At 32.3% G+C, this 23,770-nt stretch overlaps 4 protein-coding genes across 6 annotated transcripts in view; 2 read left to right on the plus strand and 2 right to left on the minus strand.

The window, feature by feature from the left end:
* The window catches only part of LOC110991564 (kinase D-interacting substrate of 220 kDa B), a 35,761-nt gene extending 30,285 nt beyond the window's left edge, over window positions 1-5,476 (minus strand). The window contains exon 1 of one of the 3 annotated variants that reach the window (XM_045629947.1): window positions 5,250-5,476. Coding sequence is in view for 1 of the 3 variants with exons in the window: in XM_045629942.1 (XP_045485898.1) it covers window positions 3,953-4,240 (288 nt within the window). In the remaining 2 variants the exon portion in view is untranslated. Of the gene's footprint in view, window positions 1-3,944; window positions 4,381-5,249 lie in introns of those variants that run through there. The other 2 variants (XM_045629942.1, XM_045629948.1) reach the window with 2 other exon arrangements.
* A 173-nt stretch (window positions 5,477-5,649) lies between these two features.
* Window positions 5,650-7,563, plus strand: LOC110991568 (tRNA (guanine-N(7)-)-methyltransferase). The gene is made up of 6 exons (XM_022256949.2): window positions 5,650-5,821; window positions 5,900-6,015; window positions 6,088-6,272; window positions 6,894-7,007; window positions 7,214-7,315; window positions 7,396-7,563. The coding sequence occupies exons 1-6, from the start codon at window positions 5,748-5,750 to the stop codon at window positions 7,525-7,527; spliced, it is 723 nt and encodes a 240-aa protein (XP_022112641.2). The 5' UTR covers window positions 5,650-5,747; the 3' UTR covers window positions 7,528-7,563.
* Window positions 7,528-11,799, minus strand: LOC110991567 (tetratricopeptide repeat protein 37). Its single transcript, XM_022256948.2, has 2 exons — window positions 11,610-11,799; window positions 7,528-11,447 (listed from the first exon to the last, which is right to left on the minus strand). Exon 2 carries the CDS (start codon window positions 11,418-11,420, stop codon window positions 7,632-7,634), a length of 3,789 nt encoding a protein of 1,262 aa, XP_022112640.2. The 5' UTR covers window positions 11,421-11,447; window positions 11,610-11,799; the 3' UTR covers window positions 7,528-7,631.
* Window positions 11,800-13,071: 1,272 nt separating this feature from the next.
* LOC110991554 (rotatin) overlaps window positions 13,072-23,770 on the plus strand; it is a 34,590-nt gene continuing 23,891 nt past the window's right edge. The window contains exons 1-16 of the mRNA XM_022256933.2: window positions 13,072-13,186; window positions 13,303-13,493; window positions 13,617-13,819; window positions 13,898-14,002; window positions 14,106-14,301; window positions 14,782-14,919; window positions 15,782-15,991; window positions 16,544-16,713; window positions 17,194-17,401; window positions 17,609-18,034; window positions 18,743-18,887; window positions 21,515-21,664; window positions 22,197-22,321; window positions 22,497-22,705; window positions 22,961-23,097; window positions 23,529-23,741. Of these exons, the coding sequence (XP_022112625.2) occupies window positions 13,144-13,186; window positions 13,303-13,493; window positions 13,617-13,819; window positions 13,898-14,002; window positions 14,106-14,301; window positions 14,782-14,919; window positions 15,782-15,991; window positions 16,544-16,713; window positions 17,194-17,401; window positions 17,609-18,034; window positions 18,743-18,887; window positions 21,515-21,664; window positions 22,197-22,321; window positions 22,497-22,705; window positions 22,961-23,097; window positions 23,529-23,741 (2,869 nt within the window). The 5' untranslated portion in view covers window positions 13,072-13,143. The remainder of the gene's footprint in view (window positions 13,187-13,302; window positions 13,494-13,616; window positions 13,820-13,897; window positions 14,003-14,105; window positions 14,302-14,781; window positions 14,920-15,781; window positions 15,992-16,543; window positions 16,714-17,193; window positions 17,402-17,608; window positions 18,035-18,742; window positions 18,888-21,514; window positions 21,665-22,196; window positions 22,322-22,496; window positions 22,706-22,960; window positions 23,098-23,528; window positions 23,742-23,770) is intronic.

Raw genomic sequence — 23,770 nt, forward strand, 5'->3', positions numbered from 1 at the left:
CTTAATCTATAGTTAAATTTATTATATTATCGTAATAAGTAGTTGCCTAGAGGCTTAAGTGGTTGTACTCTCAATGTGAGAGTGCATTCGAATCATGACTTGTTTCCAATAATTTGAGATATTTAAAGAAAATTTGTAAACACTTAAATTGTGAAGTTGTTGTTAAAGATACCAAACGCTTATTATCAACAGACGTTTTTACTATGCTAAGTAATATACTAGTATATTAAGTAGTATATGGCATTTGGCTTTTAACACCGATTGATTATAATTTACATCAGCCATTAATGGTAAGCCTGAACTTGGCTGAGAAACTCGTTTGTTTACCAGCCAAAATCAAGACAAAACATATATTTAAATTCTTCATCAGAATAATGCAATCAAGAAAATGTAGGCGATATTAAGGCGAAGATTTTATTGAACTGTCAAGGTGCAACAAAATAAATATTTTTTTTCCTTTATTAAAGATTTTTTCCACCGATCTTTTCTTATTAACGACCGGGCGTTAAATACGCCTACGAGATGTTCAAAAGTTCTATCTATAACATACGTCTCTAAACAATGATTACTAGCATTGCAATGTACTAGCTGACCCGGCGTACTTAGTTCTCAGTGCTCAGTCTAATAATATCATGTCAACTTAAGTTAAACTTAATATAGGATTCCATTACGGTAATAACATTAATACAACTTTTTTGCAAATACAGAAATGTTTTGTCAAAAGATGGCACACATAATATTATTCGTTAACTTATCCGATTTTTATTACTTTTTATGCTATTAGGAGCGGAGAAGATTCCACCAAAAAAGGATAACTAACGGTCCAGTCGATCTTGAGTTATAAGTGGTATAACTAACACGACTTTGTTTTATATAGTTAAGATTAAATTTATTCTGATTCGCAAGCTTAGTAGCAAGGTCACGAGTGAATGCCTATCATGTGTTATAAAAAACTGTATCAGTACAATTGCAATACGAATCCAAGATAAAGATTATAAATAATTTCGGCATGTCATCATATCAACGGTTCCAATTGTTTATTTATTAGGTATTATACTGATTTTTATTATATGATATGCAACAATAAAAGAAATCGACACAAGAATAGCAAAAGCATGGAAGAACTTTTGGGCGCTTCAACAAGTTATGAAAAATAAGAAAGCGAGCATGGTAATTAAACGAAAGCTCTTCGATACTTGTTTACTACCTGTACTAACATATGGATCGCAAACGGGCGCCTACAATGGAGCATACTACATACGCGGCACAGCATACAAAGCTACAGGTGTGTCAAAGATCGATGGAACGATGTATGATGGGGAAGAAAAGAAGAGACAAAATAAAAATCTTTCTTCTTCTTTAAATTCTGGCTAGCAGGTATTTTATCTAACTAATAAACAGCAACGAATTAGTTCGCAATTAAGAGAATAGTTCATAAAAGCTTTTTCTCCTTTATCATTCATCTTTATGCACTTTCTTAAAAACAAAACACTAAAGTTTCAAAACTCACATTACTCACATTTACTAACATTCTTAAACGACATATCAATCTGTCCTATGTTGAAACAGAAAATAATCTCACTGTGCAATAATAGTTTAATTATAAAATGTGTATGTAAAAATTATTGGAAAGTATCGTTAACATCTCAAAAGGAAGAAACTGGCTGCCCACGACACAGAGAATTCTGGTGTGGGGGCTATTATTTTAACCTATATATCCTTTTTATTTATAATAAAGTTCAGACAGTATAATAGAAAGGTAATTAGCAGTGCGATTGGATCGATTAATAGCTATAGTTTAGGGTGTGAGCCGAAGCAAGGTTACAGAAGAAATTAGTGGAATTGATAACAAATGTGACGTTGTATCCTTGACGACTAATCGAATTGAAACCACAAGTGAATCCATCACTACGCATGATATTACAAATTAAAACGACAAATAAAGATCAAAATTTTCATAAAGAAACACGTACAAACTCTGTGATAATCATGTTTGCTTAAGATTTTTCCTGCTATAAAGTGACAGATAAGAGAACTAACATTTGTACAAGGTATTCTACTGAACAATAACGACTTGTATTCTCTAATTAGTTCAATGAAAAGACGTCAATAGAAGTTTACCCCAAGCCCATATTTATTATTAGCGCGGCCTTTGATAGAAACAAAAGAGTTTTTGCTTAGAACCTTGCAAACTGAATGAGGTCAGTTTCAAATATTATTTTAAGTATGTACAATAATATTAATTAATAAAGAGCAAAGTCTCTAACACCTGTATTGTACACTGCCTAACCTATGGCTGCGAAAATTGGGCACTCTCTAAACAGTACAATCATATGCTAGCATACTGCCAAAGAGCAATGGAAAGAAGCATGCTGAGAAAAAGAAAATTAGATAAGCAAAGAGGTGCGACAGACATTCTCACTAAGATAGACGAAATGAAATGGAGATGGACGGGTCATATGATACAATAATTATTACAAAGAAGAATGACAATTATTTAGATACATTATTGTCATCATGTATGAAGTTTTGTAAGTTTTTGTGAGAAAATAAATAAATATTATTATATGCTACGGAGCCTCCATGATATATGGAGCAAAATATTGACGGAAGAGTAATAGAGACGAAAAACAAAGTAGAACACGACAACCCAAAATGTGGGAGGATGAACTCAAATTAACAGTAGACTACTAGAGAAAAATTGAAATGGGGAAAGGGTTAGAGGGCACCTTTGCCAAGAGGCACACCGAACTCCGCTGTAGTAAATATATGTTAAAGATTGGAAATCGAGTTTTATAAATTCGGCTATATTATTATTATCTAATATTAATTTACAAAATGTCTAACAACTGTCGTTTTACGATTATAAGATAATGCGCAACTATAACACTCGTATATCAAAATCCAATATATCTTTGACATACGTACGGACACCTATCCATCTCGTTTTTAAATTTAAGAGGAAATTGTTTCAAGAGAATATATGTATATATAAATATCAATCGTAATATCGAACCACCACCGTAACTTATTTTAAATAAAGTTTGGTGATAGTGACAATCTGATAAAGAGAAGCAGTAAAAGGACATTGGGGCTGGTTAGCCCAATGCATCATTTCTTATTAAACTCTCCTGTTCGGTTCTTGGAATGCTTATAAAGTCAATTGTCTGGATTAAATAGCAGACACGCAATTGTGTTGTAAAATTTATGTTGTCAACACAATTTATCAATGCGCAATCGTAACATTGAAGGATGGACGGAATAGATAAACATACTTATTTATTAGAATTCAAGAACATGTTTGTGCATAATGCAAAAAGATTATAAGTAAGCTTTACATCCATTTCTTATACTTTAATATAGATATACTAAATTAACTATAGATGTTTTTTTACCTATAAACGTTGAATAATAATGTATATGCGAATCAGAATAGTAAGCGACTTATATAACTAAAAGAGCGCTATAATGTTTTATTTCAATGTTATTTTTCGGCGGGTTACAGAATAATGTTTTTATATTTAATTGCATTGGGTTAGATTTACGACCTTGTTCGTCGTCATGTTCTCATTCGATTATGTTTTTACCTTATGATTACGGCCATGGTCACGTCACGTTGTATTTGGTTCTTTGAATTAACAAAACCATACAATAAATATTTGTGATGTTAGAAAATCGATAGAAATTAAAAATTGAATATAAAAAACGATAAGTTCGCGAATACGGTGCCTTGAAGGTTAAAAACTAGCACAAAAACTTGTTTAAGGTAAGGCTCTCACCAGTTTTGATAATATTGTATGAAAATTATTAAACAATTTTAATATGTAATATGTGGTATTCGCGTATACTGGAAGGAGCGTTTACAATTATTAAAGGTAAACAACGATTGTACCATACAACAGTCATGCTTATTTCACCAGGGCTTAATAATAAATTGCCTTAACCTCTGTACCTCGTGTGCTCTATGAGGTTCACCAGTCCATTTATCTCTCCAGTGAATGAGATGATGCAGATGGTTCATGTAATTGTGATGGCGAGGAATATCGCGCTTCTTGGCGTAGTCAGTGGGGGACGGTGGTGCTGTGAGAGATTCCCGCCGTGCCCCTGATGCTACCACCGTGGGTTGCTTCAGACCTAGTAACCTCTCAGTTTCCGGTTCATCAGACGACGATATACTGTCTGTGAACCGCGCCGACCTCGAACCCCTTTTTATGCTCGCGTTGGAGTCCGCTTTCTTCATGTTTATATCACTAATAAAACGGAACACAAAACAATAGCGTTTGGGTATCGAGAATTCCGCTAAATGATAACACTCGGTTTGATAGCCTTTGAGTGACGGGCGTGTGTCGCGGTCGACGCCGCTTGTAGACTGCGGCGATGACAAACTTCAACCAACGAAGTGACGAGTGCACGTGGATAAGCGTTCACGTCAAAATAATCACTCGTTAATAAACAACAAGTGAGACATTGTGTATAAAAAATAGTGGTATAGAGTTTTTAAATTACTTTGTGAACTGTGACTCTTTGTAAATGGTACATTCTAAATGCTAAATTTTACAAACATTTTTCTACTAAAGGAAATTCTTAAACTCTTAGTCATTGTTACACACTTATTTTAAACCTTAACTTCAGTGACAAATCATGTAGAAATGATGTACTAGTACAAGGTTCCTAAAAAAAAACATTAAACAATTCTCGGAATCAATCTGTATGAGTTCACAGTATGTATGTAGTACACTGCTAAATAGAAGTACATTATTAAATGTGAATAATGTTACAAGTTTAAATTAAATTAAGTAAGTTTTTTGGTGTTGTCTGGTTTATCAAGTGATCAATGAGTGACAGTTTTTCTTCCAAAAAGTTTCTGTATTGTTATAGAAAATTTCTTAACTACTTATAAGTACATAAACATGCAATTATACCATCCCTATATATACCAATTTGTGATTTGATATTTATTATATCTATTCCTAATATTATCATAATTTTTTGAAGCTGAAAACAAGCTCACTTTAGCCTTTAATTGATATAAAAACTAAAGTACAGTTACCAAAGAAGTCACCAACTTTATTGTAATTTTTTTTATTAATGACTGACTCATCTGGGCACCTTTAAATTCTATCTGTTAAAACCTAAGTTTATATTTTGGTAAATAAGTTCAAGAAATATATTGAAACTCGTGAATAGTAGGCTAAATGGTAGATTTATATGTATACGTATTATGCTAAAGGATTAAAGTAATTACTTACCAGTAATAACGATTTATAGCATTGATTTTATATACATCACACAGCACGATCAAAGCTTTTTATGTTTTGGTTTTCTGTATTAAATTATGGTTTATAATTCGCTCTATTAACATTTTCACAACTCACAAATTAAAAGCACAATGCAACACTTGACTATAACGATAAAGTTAAAAGATAAATCGTTAGTAAATATTGAAATAATACAATGGCAGAAATGGTTAACGAAATAAATAAAAAATCTCCATGACTTTTTTTCAAAATGTCAACGCCACTGTAAGCTGTCACATTCATAAGTAAGAAATGTCAAAGTAACATTAAACGTAATTTATACATTTAGATAGATAGTTGGTCTGTGCAAAATTGAAACTTCAAACTACAGTGAAAAACATTCAAGGTAGTCGGGCATGGGTTACATGTATTGTTATTATAATATAAAATATTGTATAAAAATTCAAATTTAACTTATACTTCAGTTTAGAGCCTATAACTAACAGCAAAATGGCTCTTCCTCAAAAAAAATATTATCGCCAACGAGCACACTCTAACCCGATGGCCGATCATTGTTTTGAATAGTAGGTTAACTACAATAACTTGTTTATATGTTGTAAATAAAATGGTTTTTAGGTAAATTAAATTGTTTTAACTTACAGCCCTTCAAAGCCAGACGAATACGATTGGTCAGAGTTATACCCTGATATAAATAACGGTTTTAATAACAAGGCAGTTGAATTTTTAGATGTTGGTTGTGGTTATGGAGGTCTTTTAGGTGGGTACAATTTACTACGCTAATGGTAAAATTTGACCTTTCTCATATTTTTAAATAATCTTTCTTTTACAGTAACCCTTTCTCCAATGTTTGAGAAAAGTCTGATATTAGGTTTAGAAATAAGAGTTAAGGTATCAGATTATGTAAATGACAGAATTCAAGCTCTTAGAACACAAAATCCAGAAAAGTTCCAAAATATTGCTGTCTTACGAACAAATGCTATGAAATATTTACCTAATTTCTTCCATAAGGGGCAGGTATGGTAGTCTCTCAACTGTTTATATTGTACAAATTGCTTGCCACCTATACTGATTATACCTATTCCTGCTAACATTTTGTATAAAAGAAAATTAAAAAAAACAGTAGAGCTACAACCTCTTTAGGTCTTGGCCTCAGATATCTGAATCTGTTTCATGACCATTTTTAAATCTAATAGGCAAGTTAGTGATCAGCCTCTAATGCCTGACCCATGTCATCAACTTTTTTTTTGGGTCCAAGACCTGTTGGTTTCTTCACAATGTTTTCCTTCACCATTCGAGCAAATGTTAAATGTGCACATAGAATGAAAGTCTATATATATATAAACAATATATTATAGCCTATTTATTGGCCTTGGCCTCAAATTGCATGTGGTTTTTGATAATTTTATTTCCTTGTTTATTCTAGATATGAGAGTTTTCAGGCAATATAATCTTGTTCTAATTGTAAATTTAAAATAAAATGTATTGGTGCAGTCATGAATCAAATGTTTGACCGCAAGCTTTAAACCAAGTGGTGGTTTGATTAGTTACTATCCATTATATAATTTTTTAGATATGACCTTATATATTTTTACTATGATTAAAAATTTCTGGCTCAATAAATAAACTTGCTTTCAGATAAAAAAAATGTTTTTCCTATACCCAGATCCCCATTTTAAGAAATCAAAACATAAATGGAGGGTCATTAACAAGTGGCTACTTTCAGAATATGCATATGTTCTAGCTGAACAGGTAATTAGTTATGATATTTTGTAAAATTTTGCTTAACTGTTTAACATACATAATTTTACTTTTACTAATCATGGCAATATTTTTGTCTTTTCTTAAGATTCGAAAAATAAAACATGTTCAATAGTTGGACAAATAGGTGTTTTCAATTAATTACTTTTAAATTTTGGTGTATGTGGTGTGACTAAGAACTATTTTATTATTTTTAGGGTATTGTGTATACTATAACTGATGTAAAAGATCTACATGAATGGATGGTTAAGCATTTTGAGGAACATGAATTATTTGAAAGAATTTCTGATGGTGAACTGGTAAGAATGTTTTAGTTTTGAAATATATAGTATATTAATAATTGGTGTAATATTAACTTGAGCTTTATCTGTTGTTTTAGAAAGATGATAAAATTGTAGAAAAACTTTTTGAAAGTACAGAAGAGGGTCAAAAAGTGTCTAGAAATAATGGAGAAAAATTTCTCGCAGTATTTAGAAGGGTTGGTGATAAGTTTAAAATTACAACAAAATGATATACATAATTTATTCAATAAAGTTTGTTAGTAAAATTGTGTATTTTATTTATAATCAAGATTTGAAGTTCATTATTATAATTTAAAATGTTAGATGTTTATTCTTACTTTCCTAACTTCTTTTCAAGTAGATTCAGCCATCTTGTCATTGCACGTGTTGCATTTAATTTTTTTCTTATGTGGTTTGATGCAGCAAAGATCCAACTTTTATCATATTTTGTTTGTAATATTGAAAATAATGTTGCTGCCCATATTTCTGTTTGGCATGGATATAAATGTAAACCCTTCTTTGCCAAAATTAAAGCCTTATCAGTGTTCCCAGATAGGTTTTCAGCAACACTAGCAGTTGCCAACATTTTACTTATATTAAATTCAGAATAACTGTTTTGAAACAAGCAAATTGCTCTCTGAGCACAGCAACTAGCAACCATAGATTTATTGTTTGGTGATTGTAAACAATATTGTGCCATGGAGTACCATAATTTAGCATCACTTGGATGATCATGGATAGATTCACTTATTATTTTTATTGCATGATCTATATCATTCAAGAATATTAGATAGGACTTTAGGAATCCAATGTCATATCCAAATTTACTATCTCTTTCGTATTTTTGCAGTTCACCTAAAGCCAGCTTAGATAGGCTTTGGTCAGAATGTAATATTCCCAAAGAACAAATTGCAAAAAGACTGAATGGAGTAGGTTTCTTCTGTGAAACTTGAATGCTGTGAAATAATATTGTCTTGGCATCATCAATTCCTTTGTGCATGTAAATAATACCTGCCATTGCAACTAAAAGTTCTGATTTTTCATCATCATTATTACTTAACCAATGTAAAGCTGTATCATAGGCTGCATAGGACTCTTCAAACAAACCTTTTTTAAATAATGCCAAAGCTAAGCCACAAGTAGAATCCAGACTTGCTTCTGTAATACTTTGGTAAGTAGTAATTGCCTCATCATATTTTTCAAGTCTATTCAAAAGCCTAGCAATATTTAGTTTAATAAGGTTCTGTTTATCTTCTTCACTGAATTGCAATGATTTTTTGTAATACTCCAGTGCTACTTGGAGGAGTCCAATTCTCTCTTGTAAAATGGCAATAATATTTAGGGCGCAAGCATTTTCAGGTTCATAGGTTAAAAACCATTCCATAAGATCTATACTATATGTAATAGCATACAATCCATCTATGATATAACACAATTCCCGGTTATCTGGGTAGTTAATATTTTTAAGAGTTCTACAAACCCAGTCTGCATACCCAAGGGCACTTTCGGGATGGTAACCAAGTCTGGATGCATGTCGAAATAGATCCATAGCCTCTTCTTCTCTTATAGTTTCTGCAATCAATCCTTGACCTATCCAGCTTTGGGGATATGATGGCAAAGTTGATTGTCCACGCCAAAAGCAATAATTGGCTAATTTATACAATTTAACCTTGATATACAAAGTTCCTAAATTGCACCAGACTTTAGCTACAGACCACTTTCTAGTAACTAATAATGCTTTTATAAAACAATGTTGAGCTATATTGAATTTCTTCATTAAAACACATACTTTTGCAAGTAAATTCCAATTTCGCCAAGATGAAGGTTTTAAGTTAATGCATGCTAAAGCTAATTTATATGAAATTTGCAAATGCGTCTTTGACTGTGATGCATGATAAAATACAAGATAAGTTACTGCTAAATCATATGAACAATTCAGGTTGTTTAGTTTAGCAACCCTAGAGAAGCAGGCAAGAGCTTGTGGGAATATCTCTAATTTGTCCTTTCTAGAAATATTGCTTTCTTCATCAAATGCACTTTTTAGATACACATATGAATATGTGTCTGGTAGTGAAGTTATAAAAATCAATGCACTTGCCAACAAATTCCAAAAACATACATATTGTTTGGCTATACAAATACCTTTTGAGATATAATCAATAGCATACTGAGCAGAATTTTGTGCAGACCCATATAATTTAAAAGATGCTTTTTTCTTAGCCACTTTAATCCATGTTTCTGCCAGGCCTTTTAATGCTAAAATTGAACAAGGGTCTACTTTGATGACTTCAGCAAATGTAGCAATGGCCTCTTCATACTCTGTTAGTAAACAATGAATGTAACCAATTCTAGTCAAACAATGATTTTTTCGACTTTTATCCATAGAAATCACTTTTTTATATGCTTTCAAAGATGATGTATATGAACCCCTTGAGTAGTAGGCATCTGCTAAGCATTCAAATGCCATGACATGAGTTTTATTACTTTTAATAACATTCCTGAATTGTAATATAGCATTTTCCCACTCTCTTTTATTTAAATAATGAAGACCAAGTCTAAAATTAACCCACAATTCACATGAATCTTGGTTTGCTCTTAATAATTCAAAATCTAAATCCTTAAGTCCTAGTTTACAATACACATAACTTAGGCATTTTATTATTTCTTCCTCAGTATTGTTTAAACTGTGTGCTTTTTCATAGCACTTTTTAGCCTTATTAAAATCTTGTTTGAAATAATTATAATAATGACCTAAATATAAAAATGTATCAGCGTGTTCTGTATTCATCTTTGCAGATTTTAATAAATTCAATAAGCAATTCTCATATTGATTTAATGCCCAATAGCATTTTCCTAAATAAAATAAATTAAGTGGATTTTGTGATGAATCCTGTTCTAATAAAGCAACAGCTTCTTCAAATTTTCCCTGTTTCATATTTGAGAGAGCTTTTAGTTGGGAGAAATATTCAGTATTTTGAAGGTTATGCACAATATCTTGTGTTTGTTCGTTACTTTCAATATAGCATTTAGCTAAAGCAGCTTGTTCCTTTTCAGACAAAGCATCTAAAGAAATCTCATTTCCCACAGCCATAGCCTGTTTCCATTTTTGTTGCTCATAGAGGGATAGAAATAAGAATTTTTTTAAAGTTGCCTCAAATGCAGGCTCCTTAACTTTCATTAAAAAATTTGTAGCAAGTTTTTGAGCAACTTGCCATTTATTCAACATCATTGTACATCTTATTATAAATGTAGCTTCAACTTCATCTACAATTTGATAATTTATTAAAGGGACTGATAGTTTATAAGCTTCTACATAAAGTCCCTTTTCATAATACAGCATGCTTTTTAATAATCCTGGATATTTAGAATTTTCAATTCCTTGAATAATTAATTTAATATTTTTTTCCATGTCAAAGTTTTTGAAGGAATTTTCGTGAATGTAATAGGAACACAACTCTTTACATAGCCATTCTCTGAGACTCACATTTTTAGAGAAAAATTCTAAATTAATGACTTCTTCTACTGCACATGCAAAATCTGGTTTTTGTAAGATAACTTTTGCATAATAAATTTGAATATCGGAATTTAATGAAACATATTTATCCAGGATACTTAAAATTAAGGCAATGTCATAATCTTTACACCGGACACCATTTTTCAAAAGCTTAAGTAATTCATCTTCAGCAGCTTTCCCAAGTTTCTCAGTTGATGACTTCTGTATGTAACTCAGAATCGTAGATAATGCATTATTATCATTTAATTTACATCCCAATTGACCAAGTTTTGTGATAATTTCTAATGCTTTTTCTTCTTCTAATGGGAGTTTTAAAATTTCCTTATAGATATCTAATAGTTTATTTTCAGAGCTATTATCACCTTTTCTTTCATAGTAGTTTGCTAATCCTTGCCATGCAAGTGGTAAAGCAGGTTTGCTTGCAATTGCTTTTTGATATGCTAATGGAGCCTGATCTGAATCTTGCAATGATTTACCAAGTAAAACAAGGGCTAAATAATTATGTTTGTCTTTTCTAAGAATGTTTTTGCAGGTCTCCTGAGCATCTTTGTAACTTTTTTCATCTAAAAGTTTCCTTGCTTCTTTTAGCAAAGACTTAACATCAGCCATTTGAAACAATATTATTCAAAACCAAAACTGTGAACATAGGTTAAATCAACGTAAATTGAGATTCAAAATTTGAAGACTATTACTAGCCTCCGCTTAAATTATCGATCAATATTTTATATAACTAAATTACCAAAGTAAAAACACTTCTATTAAAAAAGTATTAACAATAACATTTTATTTTATAATCACCTGTAATGTACTAATGCATATGCCTAGATAGTAATAACAATAACGTTTGTTTACAAATGTAGGGCTCCGCCTCCGGTCTCTGGCCTCTCTAGGCCAGCCGTAATAGATGGGAAAATGGAATCAAAAGTCAAAACAGCTATAAATTTATAATCTAGTAGAAGCAGTAGTTTATAAATTATAGGGAACCCCAAAAAACCACAGGATAAAAATTTGCACAGGAGTAAAATAGGGTTGGATCTAATAGTCAATACCCTACAATTTGATTATACTGAGTATGTAGGAGTCTAGGGGGACCTTGAATCGAACACCTCCGTGATATTTGGAGGAAAATAAGTTATATTATTTATATTTATATACTGTGAATTTTATTATATAATTTAAGGCGATCTTATCATTGTAGTTAAAAGGTGAGGTAGAACAGTTTAAACCAAATAACACAAAGTACAATGTTAAAGGTACTGACAGACGTGCTCAAAAAAAGCATGCTAATAAGCTTGCTTAAAATTAGCATGCTCTGCAAACTGTTCACATTTTCAAGAAATAAGCAAGCTTGATTTAAAGCATACTCCTAAATAGGCATGCTCAAAGCAAACCTACGGACAGACGTGCTGTTTGGCACCAGGCTCTCGGCCAAAACTTCGGCGTGATACATAGATCTTAGGTTTTTAATTTTAGTTTTAATTATTTTCATTGTTAAACTTGAATCATTCATGTCCTTTTTCTTCTCCCCAACGCGACATATTGCGGGTTTAATTTTAATTAATTACATCAATTAGTTGCATAAAACAGTCATCCGCCGCAGATCGAGACAAAATGGATTGAAGCATGCTAATAAGCAAACATGTTCAGACGTGCTCGGAGCACGCCCCCCACCTACTCGCGCCTCAGGTAGCATGCTCGAAAATCAAACGACGTTTGATTTTTGAGCACGCTCAAAATTAGCATGCTCATTACTTTACACACGTGCTACTAATGAGCACTTGCTCAATAAAAGCATGCTTTCGTGCTAGTAATGAGCACGTCTATCCGTACCTTTATTGTTTAGATAGCGACTCGATAATTTTATAAATACACCATAGTGCACTATTGCTCCGTATATTAGATGAATCAGTAATAAAGTTACTAAGTTAGTTGCACTTATATAATTTATAAGAATCGTAAATAATAATTAAGTAATCAATATTAGTCCGTTAAAGGTCACATTATGATAAAGTTTAAAACACTTTAAAGAAGTTCTTGATATTTTGAACGGTTTGGTTGGTTTTGTGATAGTCAAACACATGTATTCTTGATATATAATTTGTGAATTAGATTATACGTAAAAGTCCTATAAAATTGCAAAAAAAAAACATTATAAAAAGAAACACTAAGTTAAAATCTGTCAAAATGTTTAGTAATGTCTAGTTTAATCTAGTCTGTGCGGGCGGCGGGCTGCGGAACTCTTTTTAAGTTTTAACGATTTGTTTGTTGATTTTTGTTGATTTTTTGTTTTTTTTAGACTTTCAGTATGTTAAGAACTTAAAACTACACTATAATGGACACAAATGAAATACTTTCTACATATATTAAGAAATTGAGTACGTTTTAAGCAGTGCTTATTATTTTTTATTGAAATGCTTGATAAAGTTCCTTTTTCTAACGAACAGTTTGTTAAAGTTGGCATATTCTATCTATAATTAAAGATTTCTTCCAGGTCACCCATTGCAAGAAATACGTGAACGTTCTTTACAACTGCTTTTTGCTAAAATGCAGTTAGGTTGGACTTTAAACGATGAATTACGCAGTAATAGTGAACTTTTAGAAGCTCTTCTTGCTTGGTTTAATATTCAACAACAACCTTCAATGCAGCGGGAAGCTTTAGAATTGTTACTCAGGCTTATAAAGGTAATCTAGGTGAAACATATCTTGTAAAGTATGCGCACAAAATGTATTAGAAAAACTTCATAATGGACTGTTATATAATTTAAATCATCAAAAATCTATATTAAATTGATAATGTATTTACAGACAAAAGGTGGTAATTATGCTGTAAGGGAATATAACATACATCAAATGTTAGAAGTTTTATATAAAATAAAGCCTAAAGTTGAAAGAAACTCTTTAGAACTGTTTGAAGAAATTGTAGATTCCCTAAAGTTTCTTAACACTGTAGAATCTTCTGATAATATGAACATACCAAGACTGAATATTCCTTCTACTTCTAGTATAAAGTAAGTTTGAATATACATTGCATATTGTGTAAAACCATTCATACAAATGTATTACATTTTTAAATATAAATGTTGTAGCTCGAATTATGAAAGTGGAGGATTACCTAATGAAGAATGTAACTCAAACAGAAATTTGACATCAGAAGCAGATTCCGTTTTACATGAATATAATAGTAACCACAAGTAAGTTTTGTTGTAGTTAAACAAACTGTTGAGTAATATCTAAATTTAAACATAGAATGCTAATAATTAACTGTATCATTTATTTATTAATATTGCCTTTCAGTATTCAATCTAATGGCGTAAATGTGATTCTCTTTCCATGGGTTGTATTAAGCCCATCTGATTATAAAACAATTGTTCTTATTGAAGATTCCCTGAAGATTGTAAAGTCTACCCGGCGTTGCTGTAGATTTATCAGAGATGTCTTTCTTAGTGATTTTTCTGCAGAAATATTTTTGAATAGACCATCTATTATTAAGGTAAAAACTGATTATTAAAAGACAACTGAGAAACTTTAGAGCAGTGAGATCGCTCCGTAAAGCTTGCGACGTAACCAAGAAACTTCTGTGCTTCTGGGAGAAGGCTGGCCTAATTAGCCAGGACTTTCGACACAATGGACCGTTTATGAGTCTAAGTGCAAAAACTGAGTCCACCAACCATACAACTAGGCTAAATGTGTATGATAACCATAAAATCCCAAGTCACTAAAGTCAGTTGGTGACTTTTGGATATACTGGATTATAATGGCATGGCAGGGCATATTTCTTAGAAGTGCTTTAATTTCAATTCTCAAATTCACTTTATTAAACCAAGTGTGTTGTGGGGTTTATTCTTATTCAATAAGCACATGTCTAATTAATTCAATTTATTTTTTTTAAATTGATTATTCTATCATTACAGTTGAATATTTTATTTTATGTTTTATTCATTATTTAGTAGTTATAATAATTTTTATTTAGGCCTTACTAGCTATATCTGATGGGCAATTGGGCAGTTCTCCCAGTGAAGCATTGCATGTACTATTGTGTATAACAAAATCACTCCATAAACGGTTAAAACAGCTGTTATCTGCAGAACTTATATGTGAACATAGTAAGGTAACAAATTTTATTATTATTAAATTAATTGAACTAAAATCTATTAAAAAGCAATTTACAAAAATATCAATATTTGTTAACATTTTTTACTTAGGTATTGTGCTTGTGCTTATACACTGTAGTCACCTTAAAAATTTTCATATATCAAAAACTAATAAACATATTTTAATGAAATCCAGACTTAATTTATTATTATAGCCTTTTTTCAAAAACATCATTTGGTATATTTCAGCTTACTTAATAATTACTGATGTGACTTATTCCAGAGGCCTAAAAATCGTATGCAATTACTATACAAACCAATACTTATTCTAGAACTTAATTGCTTATGTTTTAATATAATTGATGTGTATGTTTGTAAAATTTGTGATGTCATATTTTCTTGTATAATTTTATGTAAACATGTTATTTATTTAATTATTCACTTACAGCCATGGCCAAACTCATACTAAAAATAAAATGGTAATTATAAAATAACAAAAAAACACAATAAAATACAATTAAGTTACTAACAAAATTGTCAGTAGATGCTATCCTCTAATACCCTTCAACTATATCCTGATATCAGTGTATACTACCCCCATACATTTATCAAATTGGTCGCTCTCAGGTGGAGTGACAAGAAACCCATTAAGCCCATGTTGTTTAAAAACTTATAAATAAATAAACATGCATACAATTCAAACTGATATCCTTCTTGTTTAAGTCTGTTAATAAATGTCTGTTCTATATAAAAAAAATCTTTACATAGTACAATTATTGGCTTCTAAAAAGAGGGTAGCTGTAAATTTATTGTTCCATAAGTCTGACTTAATATACCATGCCATATGTTCAGATAAAATTAGGTAAATTTCATTTTTAGGTACCATATGACAACAGGGATTCTTATGATAATGTGAATGTGGAATTGGAACAAATAGTGGGTAGAATAATAACACCAAATGAGGATAAATTAGCAGCATTGCGGCAGTTGCCTGCACCAATATTTGCATTAGACACAGCACACAACATTCTCTGTATTATGGCAAAGAGTGTACAGATTGAAACTACCAACAAAGAAATTTTGACTATGGTGAGTGAGCACGGAACTTAATAAAGCTGTCATAGCATGTGAATATGTGTAAATATGTGAGGAACATGTTTACTAACAATACAATATTAGACCTATATAGTCATTTTATGCTGGGAATATATTGTCTTCACATATAAAAATTTAACTGATGTTTACAAATACATGTAAATTCTATTTTAAAAGTGTAAGTGTGGAGTTTCTTTCCCACTCTTCTCCACACAAAACTACCTTTTAGGAGAGGCAACTAGAATCATCCTTATATTTTATTTAAAAGTCCCATTTTAGGTGGTCTAATTGGAATAAATGATTTGAGTTGATGTCATGCCATGAGCGTGTTATAAACAATATTTTTACACATTGTGTTAATGAAATGCTTCTTCATCGTGAGCAAGCCAAGATAACATTGAATCTTCACTACCCATATCCTCAAAGATTCGTCGCCTACGTAAGAGTTGATACAATAGGATATAGTCTAAATTTTCCATACAAAGAAAATCTTAAAGTGACCAATTATACTCAATATTTTATATGAGATTGAATAATTTTTTTCAGAAGGAGCTAAGTTTATGTATATGTTTAGTGGAAGAACTTACAAAGTTACTCTTGGACCTTGTGGATGACAGTTTCTGGGTGTCGGATCACTCATCGAAGGTTGAAAGGGATATAGCTCATAAAAGTTGCATGACAATGCGGATGTTGGGTGACCTTTTAATGAAGTATCAGTAAGTTAATTATTATTTTTGAATTTATAACTTATTTAGTATCGTTGTGATTTGAAAGATGATGTAACGAAAAAGCGACGCTAAAAAGAGTTAGACATAAATTTATACGATTAAAAGTGGATGATTTTTTGAAAAAAGCATTATACATTATACAACATTATACAGTGTATAAAATTTAAGCCACTGATCTTTTTCTGATTAAATGAACATACATGTAGTAATTATATACGAGATTAATTTAATTCATACATAAAATTAGATGAATTTCATTTACATATCATTAATAACAATAATATAAAAAACTTTTTTATTCATTAAAATTATTTCGCTGTAGTTTTGATGGTAGCCGCTTTTCAACAAAATGAATTAAAAATATATCTATTTCGAACTAGTACTTTATTACCTAATTTTTATGAATAAAATATTTATAATGACACACTGCAGTGCCAAACATACAACATACTGAATATAATTTTACAGCAATTTGTACCAGTCAGACCAAGAGAGATTACAGCATAGAGTAGCTTGGTTTAGACTTTTATCATGTGCAGCTGAATTGCTGTATTGGGCAAGGAAATCCCCTCTTCCGCCAACTTCCTTGTGTACAGCTCTACAAATGGGCCTTTTGGACCCGGGAATCGATATTTTTTATCCAGAGCTAAATAAGAGAATGTCTGTTGTTTTACAGGTGAGTTTTGTGTCCAGATTTAAAATCTTAATAAACAGTAAAATCCGTTTACCACGAAACTTTGTTCGTTTTAAATAAACGATTTCTAAATTTTCCATCTTCACACACGTGCACGTACATAACGTACACGCACCTAGATCAACGTATTGCCTTTGAAATCAACATTATATTTAAATCTTAACGCTCAAGGAATATGTCTCATTTCAGTGTGCACAATCAGCCGTAGACCAAGAATTCAAAAGCAGATACCGGGAACTAAAGAAAATATTCACAAGCATGGATCATGCGGTGGAGTTTATGCAGAAACCTGGGAACAACCAAAATATACTATCAATTATTAAAAATGCCATACCAGTGCTTCATATATATAGAAATGAGAGATTTTTAACTGACATAGCAGAGGTTTTGATGGCGAAGAAGTTCGATGGCGATGATTGGTCAATAGCCAGGGATATAGCATTATCGCTTATGGCTCACAGCATCCCCTGGGTTCAAGGGGTGTTCTATAAAATATTGGAGAATATGGTTAAGGCAGCTTTCAAGTCGGAAAATGAAATGAGTTTGAATTTGTTGTGTGATGTTGGTGTTCTAACTGAGATATGCTGTCAGGGTCTATCGTGTAGTAATAAAGAGGTGAGTAAAAATTATTTCTTAAAATTAAAATCTGTTTTTGACTAAACACAACAACAAGTTTTGTTTAGACCTTGAGTTTCAGAGTCAAGACCGCAATTAAAACTCCTGTATGTCAAATCTAAGACAGTTTTAATAAACATAAAAAAGTTTGGACAAAAACATCCTTGCTTAGGAATGTTCGTAGGGTTTTTGCATTAAAATCTTTTTAGATATGGGCGGACAAGTAGGTTATCTGTCTTCTGTGCCTGATATACGCTGTCATCTTTTTGGGTGTAAGGCAAACCGTTTTTCTGATGATGTTTCCTTCACCGTTCAAGCTAATGTGAAAAGATATACTGAAAGTCCATTGGTGCACAGCCGGGATCGAACCTAGGACTTTAATAGCGTGGCGCGAAAACACGTGAAAGGCAACTCAAGGAAAATCAAGATATACGGGAAAATCTTATTGTTTCACATATACTTGAAAACACGTCAGACGTGTTCAAAATTTAAAATAGGAGATGTTTTTCAAATCAATAACTAATAAATAAAAGCAAGAATGGAAGACTTTAAATTAACTTTGTAACACTCGATTTAAATTTGATATTTTAGTTGGATTTAGCTGTATTAATTTACGTTTCCCAAGTGAATTAATTAATTTTTTTTCAATCAAAACAAAAAGTATTTAAATACCCTTCTTAATGCTGCGATTAATCTTTGAAATTCCAGGTTCAGGAAAGTGCTTCCGAAGTAATGTTATACCTACTCCGCGGGAGACTAGTCCTCAGTGAGAAATGTTGGTGGAGGCTACTCGCCAGTTTGATGCCGGTTCTGCCTCTTTTACACGTCTACGCAGCTCACGAAACGCAACTTGGTGGGTGATCACGTGATATCGTTTTATTTACATTCCTTTTGTACCTTACCTCACCTAAAGTTAATCCTTGATAAGAAGAAGTGTTATTCGAACACTTATTAATGTTAAATAACCTTTTTAGTAAATAAGAATAGACTTAAATTACTTATCTCTCTACTACAGCAAAGAGGCAATTTATCTAGTAGCCCAGTCATATTAGGTAAGAAAAGGGGTCAACCTCGGAATGAAAGATAATAAGCTGAAAATTGGTATGAACCTTTGTTTTGTCATTCTAAATGTTGTCTCAAAAGTCACAATCGTTATCGTGTCCGCGTCTTAAGATATTCAAGGTCAAAGGTCACAAAAATCGGTTTTTCGCGAATATCTGGCTTCCTATCGGTTGAATGAGATTTGCATTTATTATAAAAGTTGTTGACGAAACAATGGTTGTGCCAATCAGTCAAGAAAAATTTTTATCAAATCGGTCTAATAAAAAAAAATTTATCGACATGCTTGTTGAAAAATTTAAAACTGTTAATATCACAACAAAACAAGCCAGAGATGATGCTGATGTTCTCATCATTGACACAGCTATTGCCTTATCAGAACATCAAAAGACTGCTGTCATCATAGGAGAAGATATCGATTTGCTCGTTATTTTAATTGGACGTACTCAGTCACATCATCAGGAATTTTTTTTGAAAAAAGTTGGCAAAGGCAATGTCAAAACACAAATATATTCTACTAAAAGTTTTGACCAATATCCTCGTACTAAAAAGCACATTTTATTTTTAGACGCATTCAGTGGCTGTGACACGACTTCTGCGCTATTTAAAAAAGGAAAAAAAAACTGTTACTAGAGCATTGGAAAAAATTCCTGATTTAGATAAACTGGTGGAAGTTTTTCAACAAGAAAACTGCTTAAAACAAACATTATTAGAAAATGGAGTGCGCATCTTGTTGGCATTATATAATGCTCCAAAATCTGAGGACAACATTGATCATTTCCGCTACACGCAATTCATCAAATTTATAAAACTAAATAAACCTGTACAACTGTCAACACTTCCACCAACAAGTGTAGCAGCTCATCAACACATGAAACGTGTCTACTACCAGATTCTAACGTGGTTAGGGAAGGACTTAGAACCTCAAGAATGGGGCTGGATGCTTGAAAATGAAATCCTGGAGCCCATACGAACGTTATTACCTCCAGCACCAGCCGAACTACTAAACGTAATATTTTGCAATTGCAAAAATGGTTGTGGTTCCCGCTGTGGATGCAGAAAATCAGGGCTACAATGTTCTTTAGCTTGCGGCCAATGCAACGGACAAGCTTGCCTCAACGCTTCACTGTATCCAAGTAATCCCGATGAAGAAAATACATATGATCCCGATATTCTGGAAGGTTTGGAGATGAACATGACAGATAATGATAATAATATAATTTTTGAGCGACAAGAAGAAGAAGAAGACGAAGAAGAAGAAAATAATTAGCTTCCATTTCCAATTTCATTACAATTAAAATCAACAAAGATACTTTTGATATTTGAACTCACATTTTGATAAATGTATATTATGCCGTATTTAATAATAAATAAAAATATGTGTAAAATATATACTCTTACTATCATTTTAACTTAAAATAAAACTAAAATATATAATCCAGAATTAATAATATTTTATACTTAAATAGTTAAATATGAATAATTATATATAAATAATCAAGTTACTTACTTTAATTAAATATAAATAATTAATAGTTAGTACATAAATAATAGGCATTGTTTAATAATTATAATTTCCAAGTAAATAATTGACTTTATAACGTACTGATAACCATAACTCACGCTTGACCTTGCATTAGGCCGTATATGACTGTACTATGTGCACTTCGCGCTCTACCTTCAAAACGGTTGGTCGTATGAAAAAAAAGTTTAAACAAAAGTTGTAGGGAATTTTATAGCCTACAACTTTTATAATAAATGCAAATCTCATTCAACCGATTGGAAGCCAGATATTCGCGAAAAACCGATTTTTGTGACCTTTGACCTTGAATATCTTAAGACGCGGACACGATAACGATTGTGACTTTTGAGACAACATTTAGAATGACAAAACAAAGGTTCATACCAATTTTCAGCTTATTATCTTTCATTCCGAGGTGAAAGCCCTAATATGACTGGGCTATAGAGGAGTCTAATTCCTAGAAAAAGAGGCGCGTGCGTATATAGTGTCAAACAAGTCAAAAGTGAAACTTCTTTGTTAATTTATTATTACTAAGGTATATGTTCGATCCATGTATTCGTATAAATATATTTACACTGTTTACGCACTGAATACGTGCTAATGATAATATAAATATTTAAAAACTTCTTCTACTAAACGAATACATCATCCAACAGCGTGTATTCTTTCTCACTCTCTCTCTCTCTCTCCATCGGTCGCAATCGCACTCTTCATTTTATTCAACGAAAACGCTGCACATCTTCGTGACGTTTCATCCGTAAAATTTTTAGCTTCAAGCGCCTAAAGAAGTTTCACTTCAAAACACATTATTATTAATGAACCAGGGGTCACTACGTAACAATTAATTATATATAGTAATAATAAAATGTCCTGAACTTGAACTAGTAACTCTGTTTCAGGAAAGGCGATTTGCAAATCCCTCGAAGCGGACATAGTGGAGTGCATGGGGGTGTCGAAAGCCGAAATGGTCTGGGGTTTGGTCCGCCTCTTGTTTGTCAAATGTCCGGCTGTGCAAATGTATGCGGCGCATTCGCTATGTGGAGTTTTAGGTGAGTTAATCTTAGCATTTACATGATATTGCTTCGTAATCGTAATAGAGAAAAGCTTAGCGTTATAAAGAATGAATTTATGTATGGGTTGTGTGTTATACTAAAAATTTCTCTCATTTTTGCGTTTTACAGAGTGTTGTGTTTATAACGATAAAGAAATGTGTTGATATCTATTAAAATTAAATAATAATGTATTTGTAATGAATAAGAAAGTTGATTAACATTTAATACTACTATATAAATTTAAATGTCATGTCCAATGCAAATGTATTTTACAATTAAACATTTCGGATATGCTCCAAATTCATTCATTTGTCTCTCATCCTCGCTAACATTTTCTTCCCTATCTCTTTTAATTCATCTTCCCAAGTTTCTAAAAGGCCTTCCTCTCTGTTCTTACCACTGGGCTATTCCAACTGAGGCTGACTTTTAGGACACATCTGATGTGACCGGCCCATTTCCACAAAATAACGGCGTCGGCCCTATTTAACTAAACACAGTTTCATTATCAATTTTGCATTGCATTTCTCAGATGACGCCAAATATCTACCCCCAAAAGAGACACTCCGAACAGATATCCTAATAAATGCCTTGCGGAGGGTGGAGATTCAGGATTTTAATGTCGATCAAACGAGTTCACCCGATAGGAAGGTGTCGGTAAGTTAATAATTGATTAATTTTATATTTTGTAAAGTTCTCGACTTGCTGTACCAATTTTTCAAAGTTCGGCATCGCACTCGCGAGCCCTCTGGCTTTAAGAGTGTATTTACTTTTTGGAGTACATCGTTTTGATTTCCACTCACACACATATAATGTCGATTCACATTTACAGACCACAGGCCTAATACAAGTTCTGGAAGTGCTAAAACAGGATTTAGTTCTGGATGGTTCGGAGTATATGCCGGCAGGCACTTCTCAGACATTGGAACCGTCTCTGCGGCGAAGTACTTTGCAGCAGCTGGCCGTGATGATGAGGCAGCAGGGTCTGCACGATGCTTTTGTACGATATGATGGGGTCAGAATTATTGATGCCTTGCTAAGGTATTAAATTGTAATTATCTGAACATTTTTAAAGGGAATGCGTCGCCGGACTGTGATATTCATTTTTATGAATTCGATATTAAACTTTAATCAATGTTTCAAGTGCTTTACAACAGTTAAGCTCCTTATTATCTTACGATTACTTTAAAATACTCTATGTATTTATAATTAATAAACAAGTTTACTATGTATAATATTAAGTACCTAATATAAAAAATTTAAATACCATAGAATAATGACAAAATATATTTTCAGAATGTCCCTAACAGTGGATGACTACTTAGCGTTCCCCGAGTGCGCTCTGAGTTGTGTCTCTGTCTTAAATAGCATTTGTTTTGCCGCCCGACATGAGCTATCCAAAATGGCTGAATTACCCTTATTTCTGCTTAGAGGTAAGGATCAAAAATTACTGTATGTTTATCAGAATCTCGTACCGCAATTACTATGGAGAGTGTTCAGAGGAGATAGTAGTAGTTTTATCATTAGACGTCGGGGCAGAATACTAATTTCTACCCTATGATCACTCCATATGTTTGTATATCCCCCCTCTCCTCCCCCCTCTCGATCCTTCTCGATCTCTCTCTCGATCTTTCTCATTTGCTTGCTACGTTCGCCTTTTCTCACTCTGTCTCAATTAGTCTTAATAGCTCTTTCCCTTTTCTTCGACGAAAACGCTGCACATGTTCGTGACGCTAATACTATGAAGATTGTGTTTCATCTGTAAAATATTTACCCTAATGCGCCTAAAGAAGTTTCACTACAAAAATAAAATTTTAGAAACCGTCCTTTTTCTATGACCATCCTTCAAAATCATATTTTTCAGCTATACTGATTTTTCCCGCCAACGAAAACCACGTAACGATGTCCGCACAAGTACTAGGGTTGCTGGCTTGGGCCGGATTCGTTTTACAAGAGCTGGACGATTCCAGGCAAATAGTGCCAGCCCTGCCCTCGAGTGTGACTCAGCGAGTCAATTTACCATTTACTGTCAACACGTATTGGATTACCAGCCCTAATGCCGAACATGGATCTGTGGGTAGGTTAACTGGAACCAATTTCTTTTCA

This window comes from Pieris rapae, chromosome 11 (genome assembly GCF_905147795.1).
Source record: "Pieris rapae chromosome 11, ilPieRapa1.1, whole genome shotgun sequence".
NCBI classification, from domain to species: Eukaryota; Metazoa; Arthropoda; class Insecta; order Lepidoptera; family Pieridae; genus Pieris; species Pieris rapae.

Excerpts from the sequence above, each read along its gene's own strand:
- LOC110991567 (XM_022256948.2), bottom strand. The coding sequence starts at position 11,420 with ATGGCTGATGTTAAGTCTTTGCTAAAAGAAGCAAGGAAACTTTTAGAT.
- LOC110991568 (XM_022256949.2), top strand. The coding sequence starts at position 5,748 with ATGGCTCTTCCTCAAAAAAAATATTATCGCCAACGAGCACACTCTAAC. Across the intron at positions 6,016-6,087 it reads TGGTTATGGAGGTCTTTTAG|TAACCCTTTCTCCAATGTTT; the intron begins GTGGGTACAATT and ends TTTCTTTTACAG. Across the intron at positions 7,316-7,395 it reads GAATTTCTGATGGTGAACTG|AAAGATGATAAAATTGTAGA; the intron begins GTAAGAATGTTT and ends CTGTTGTTTTAG.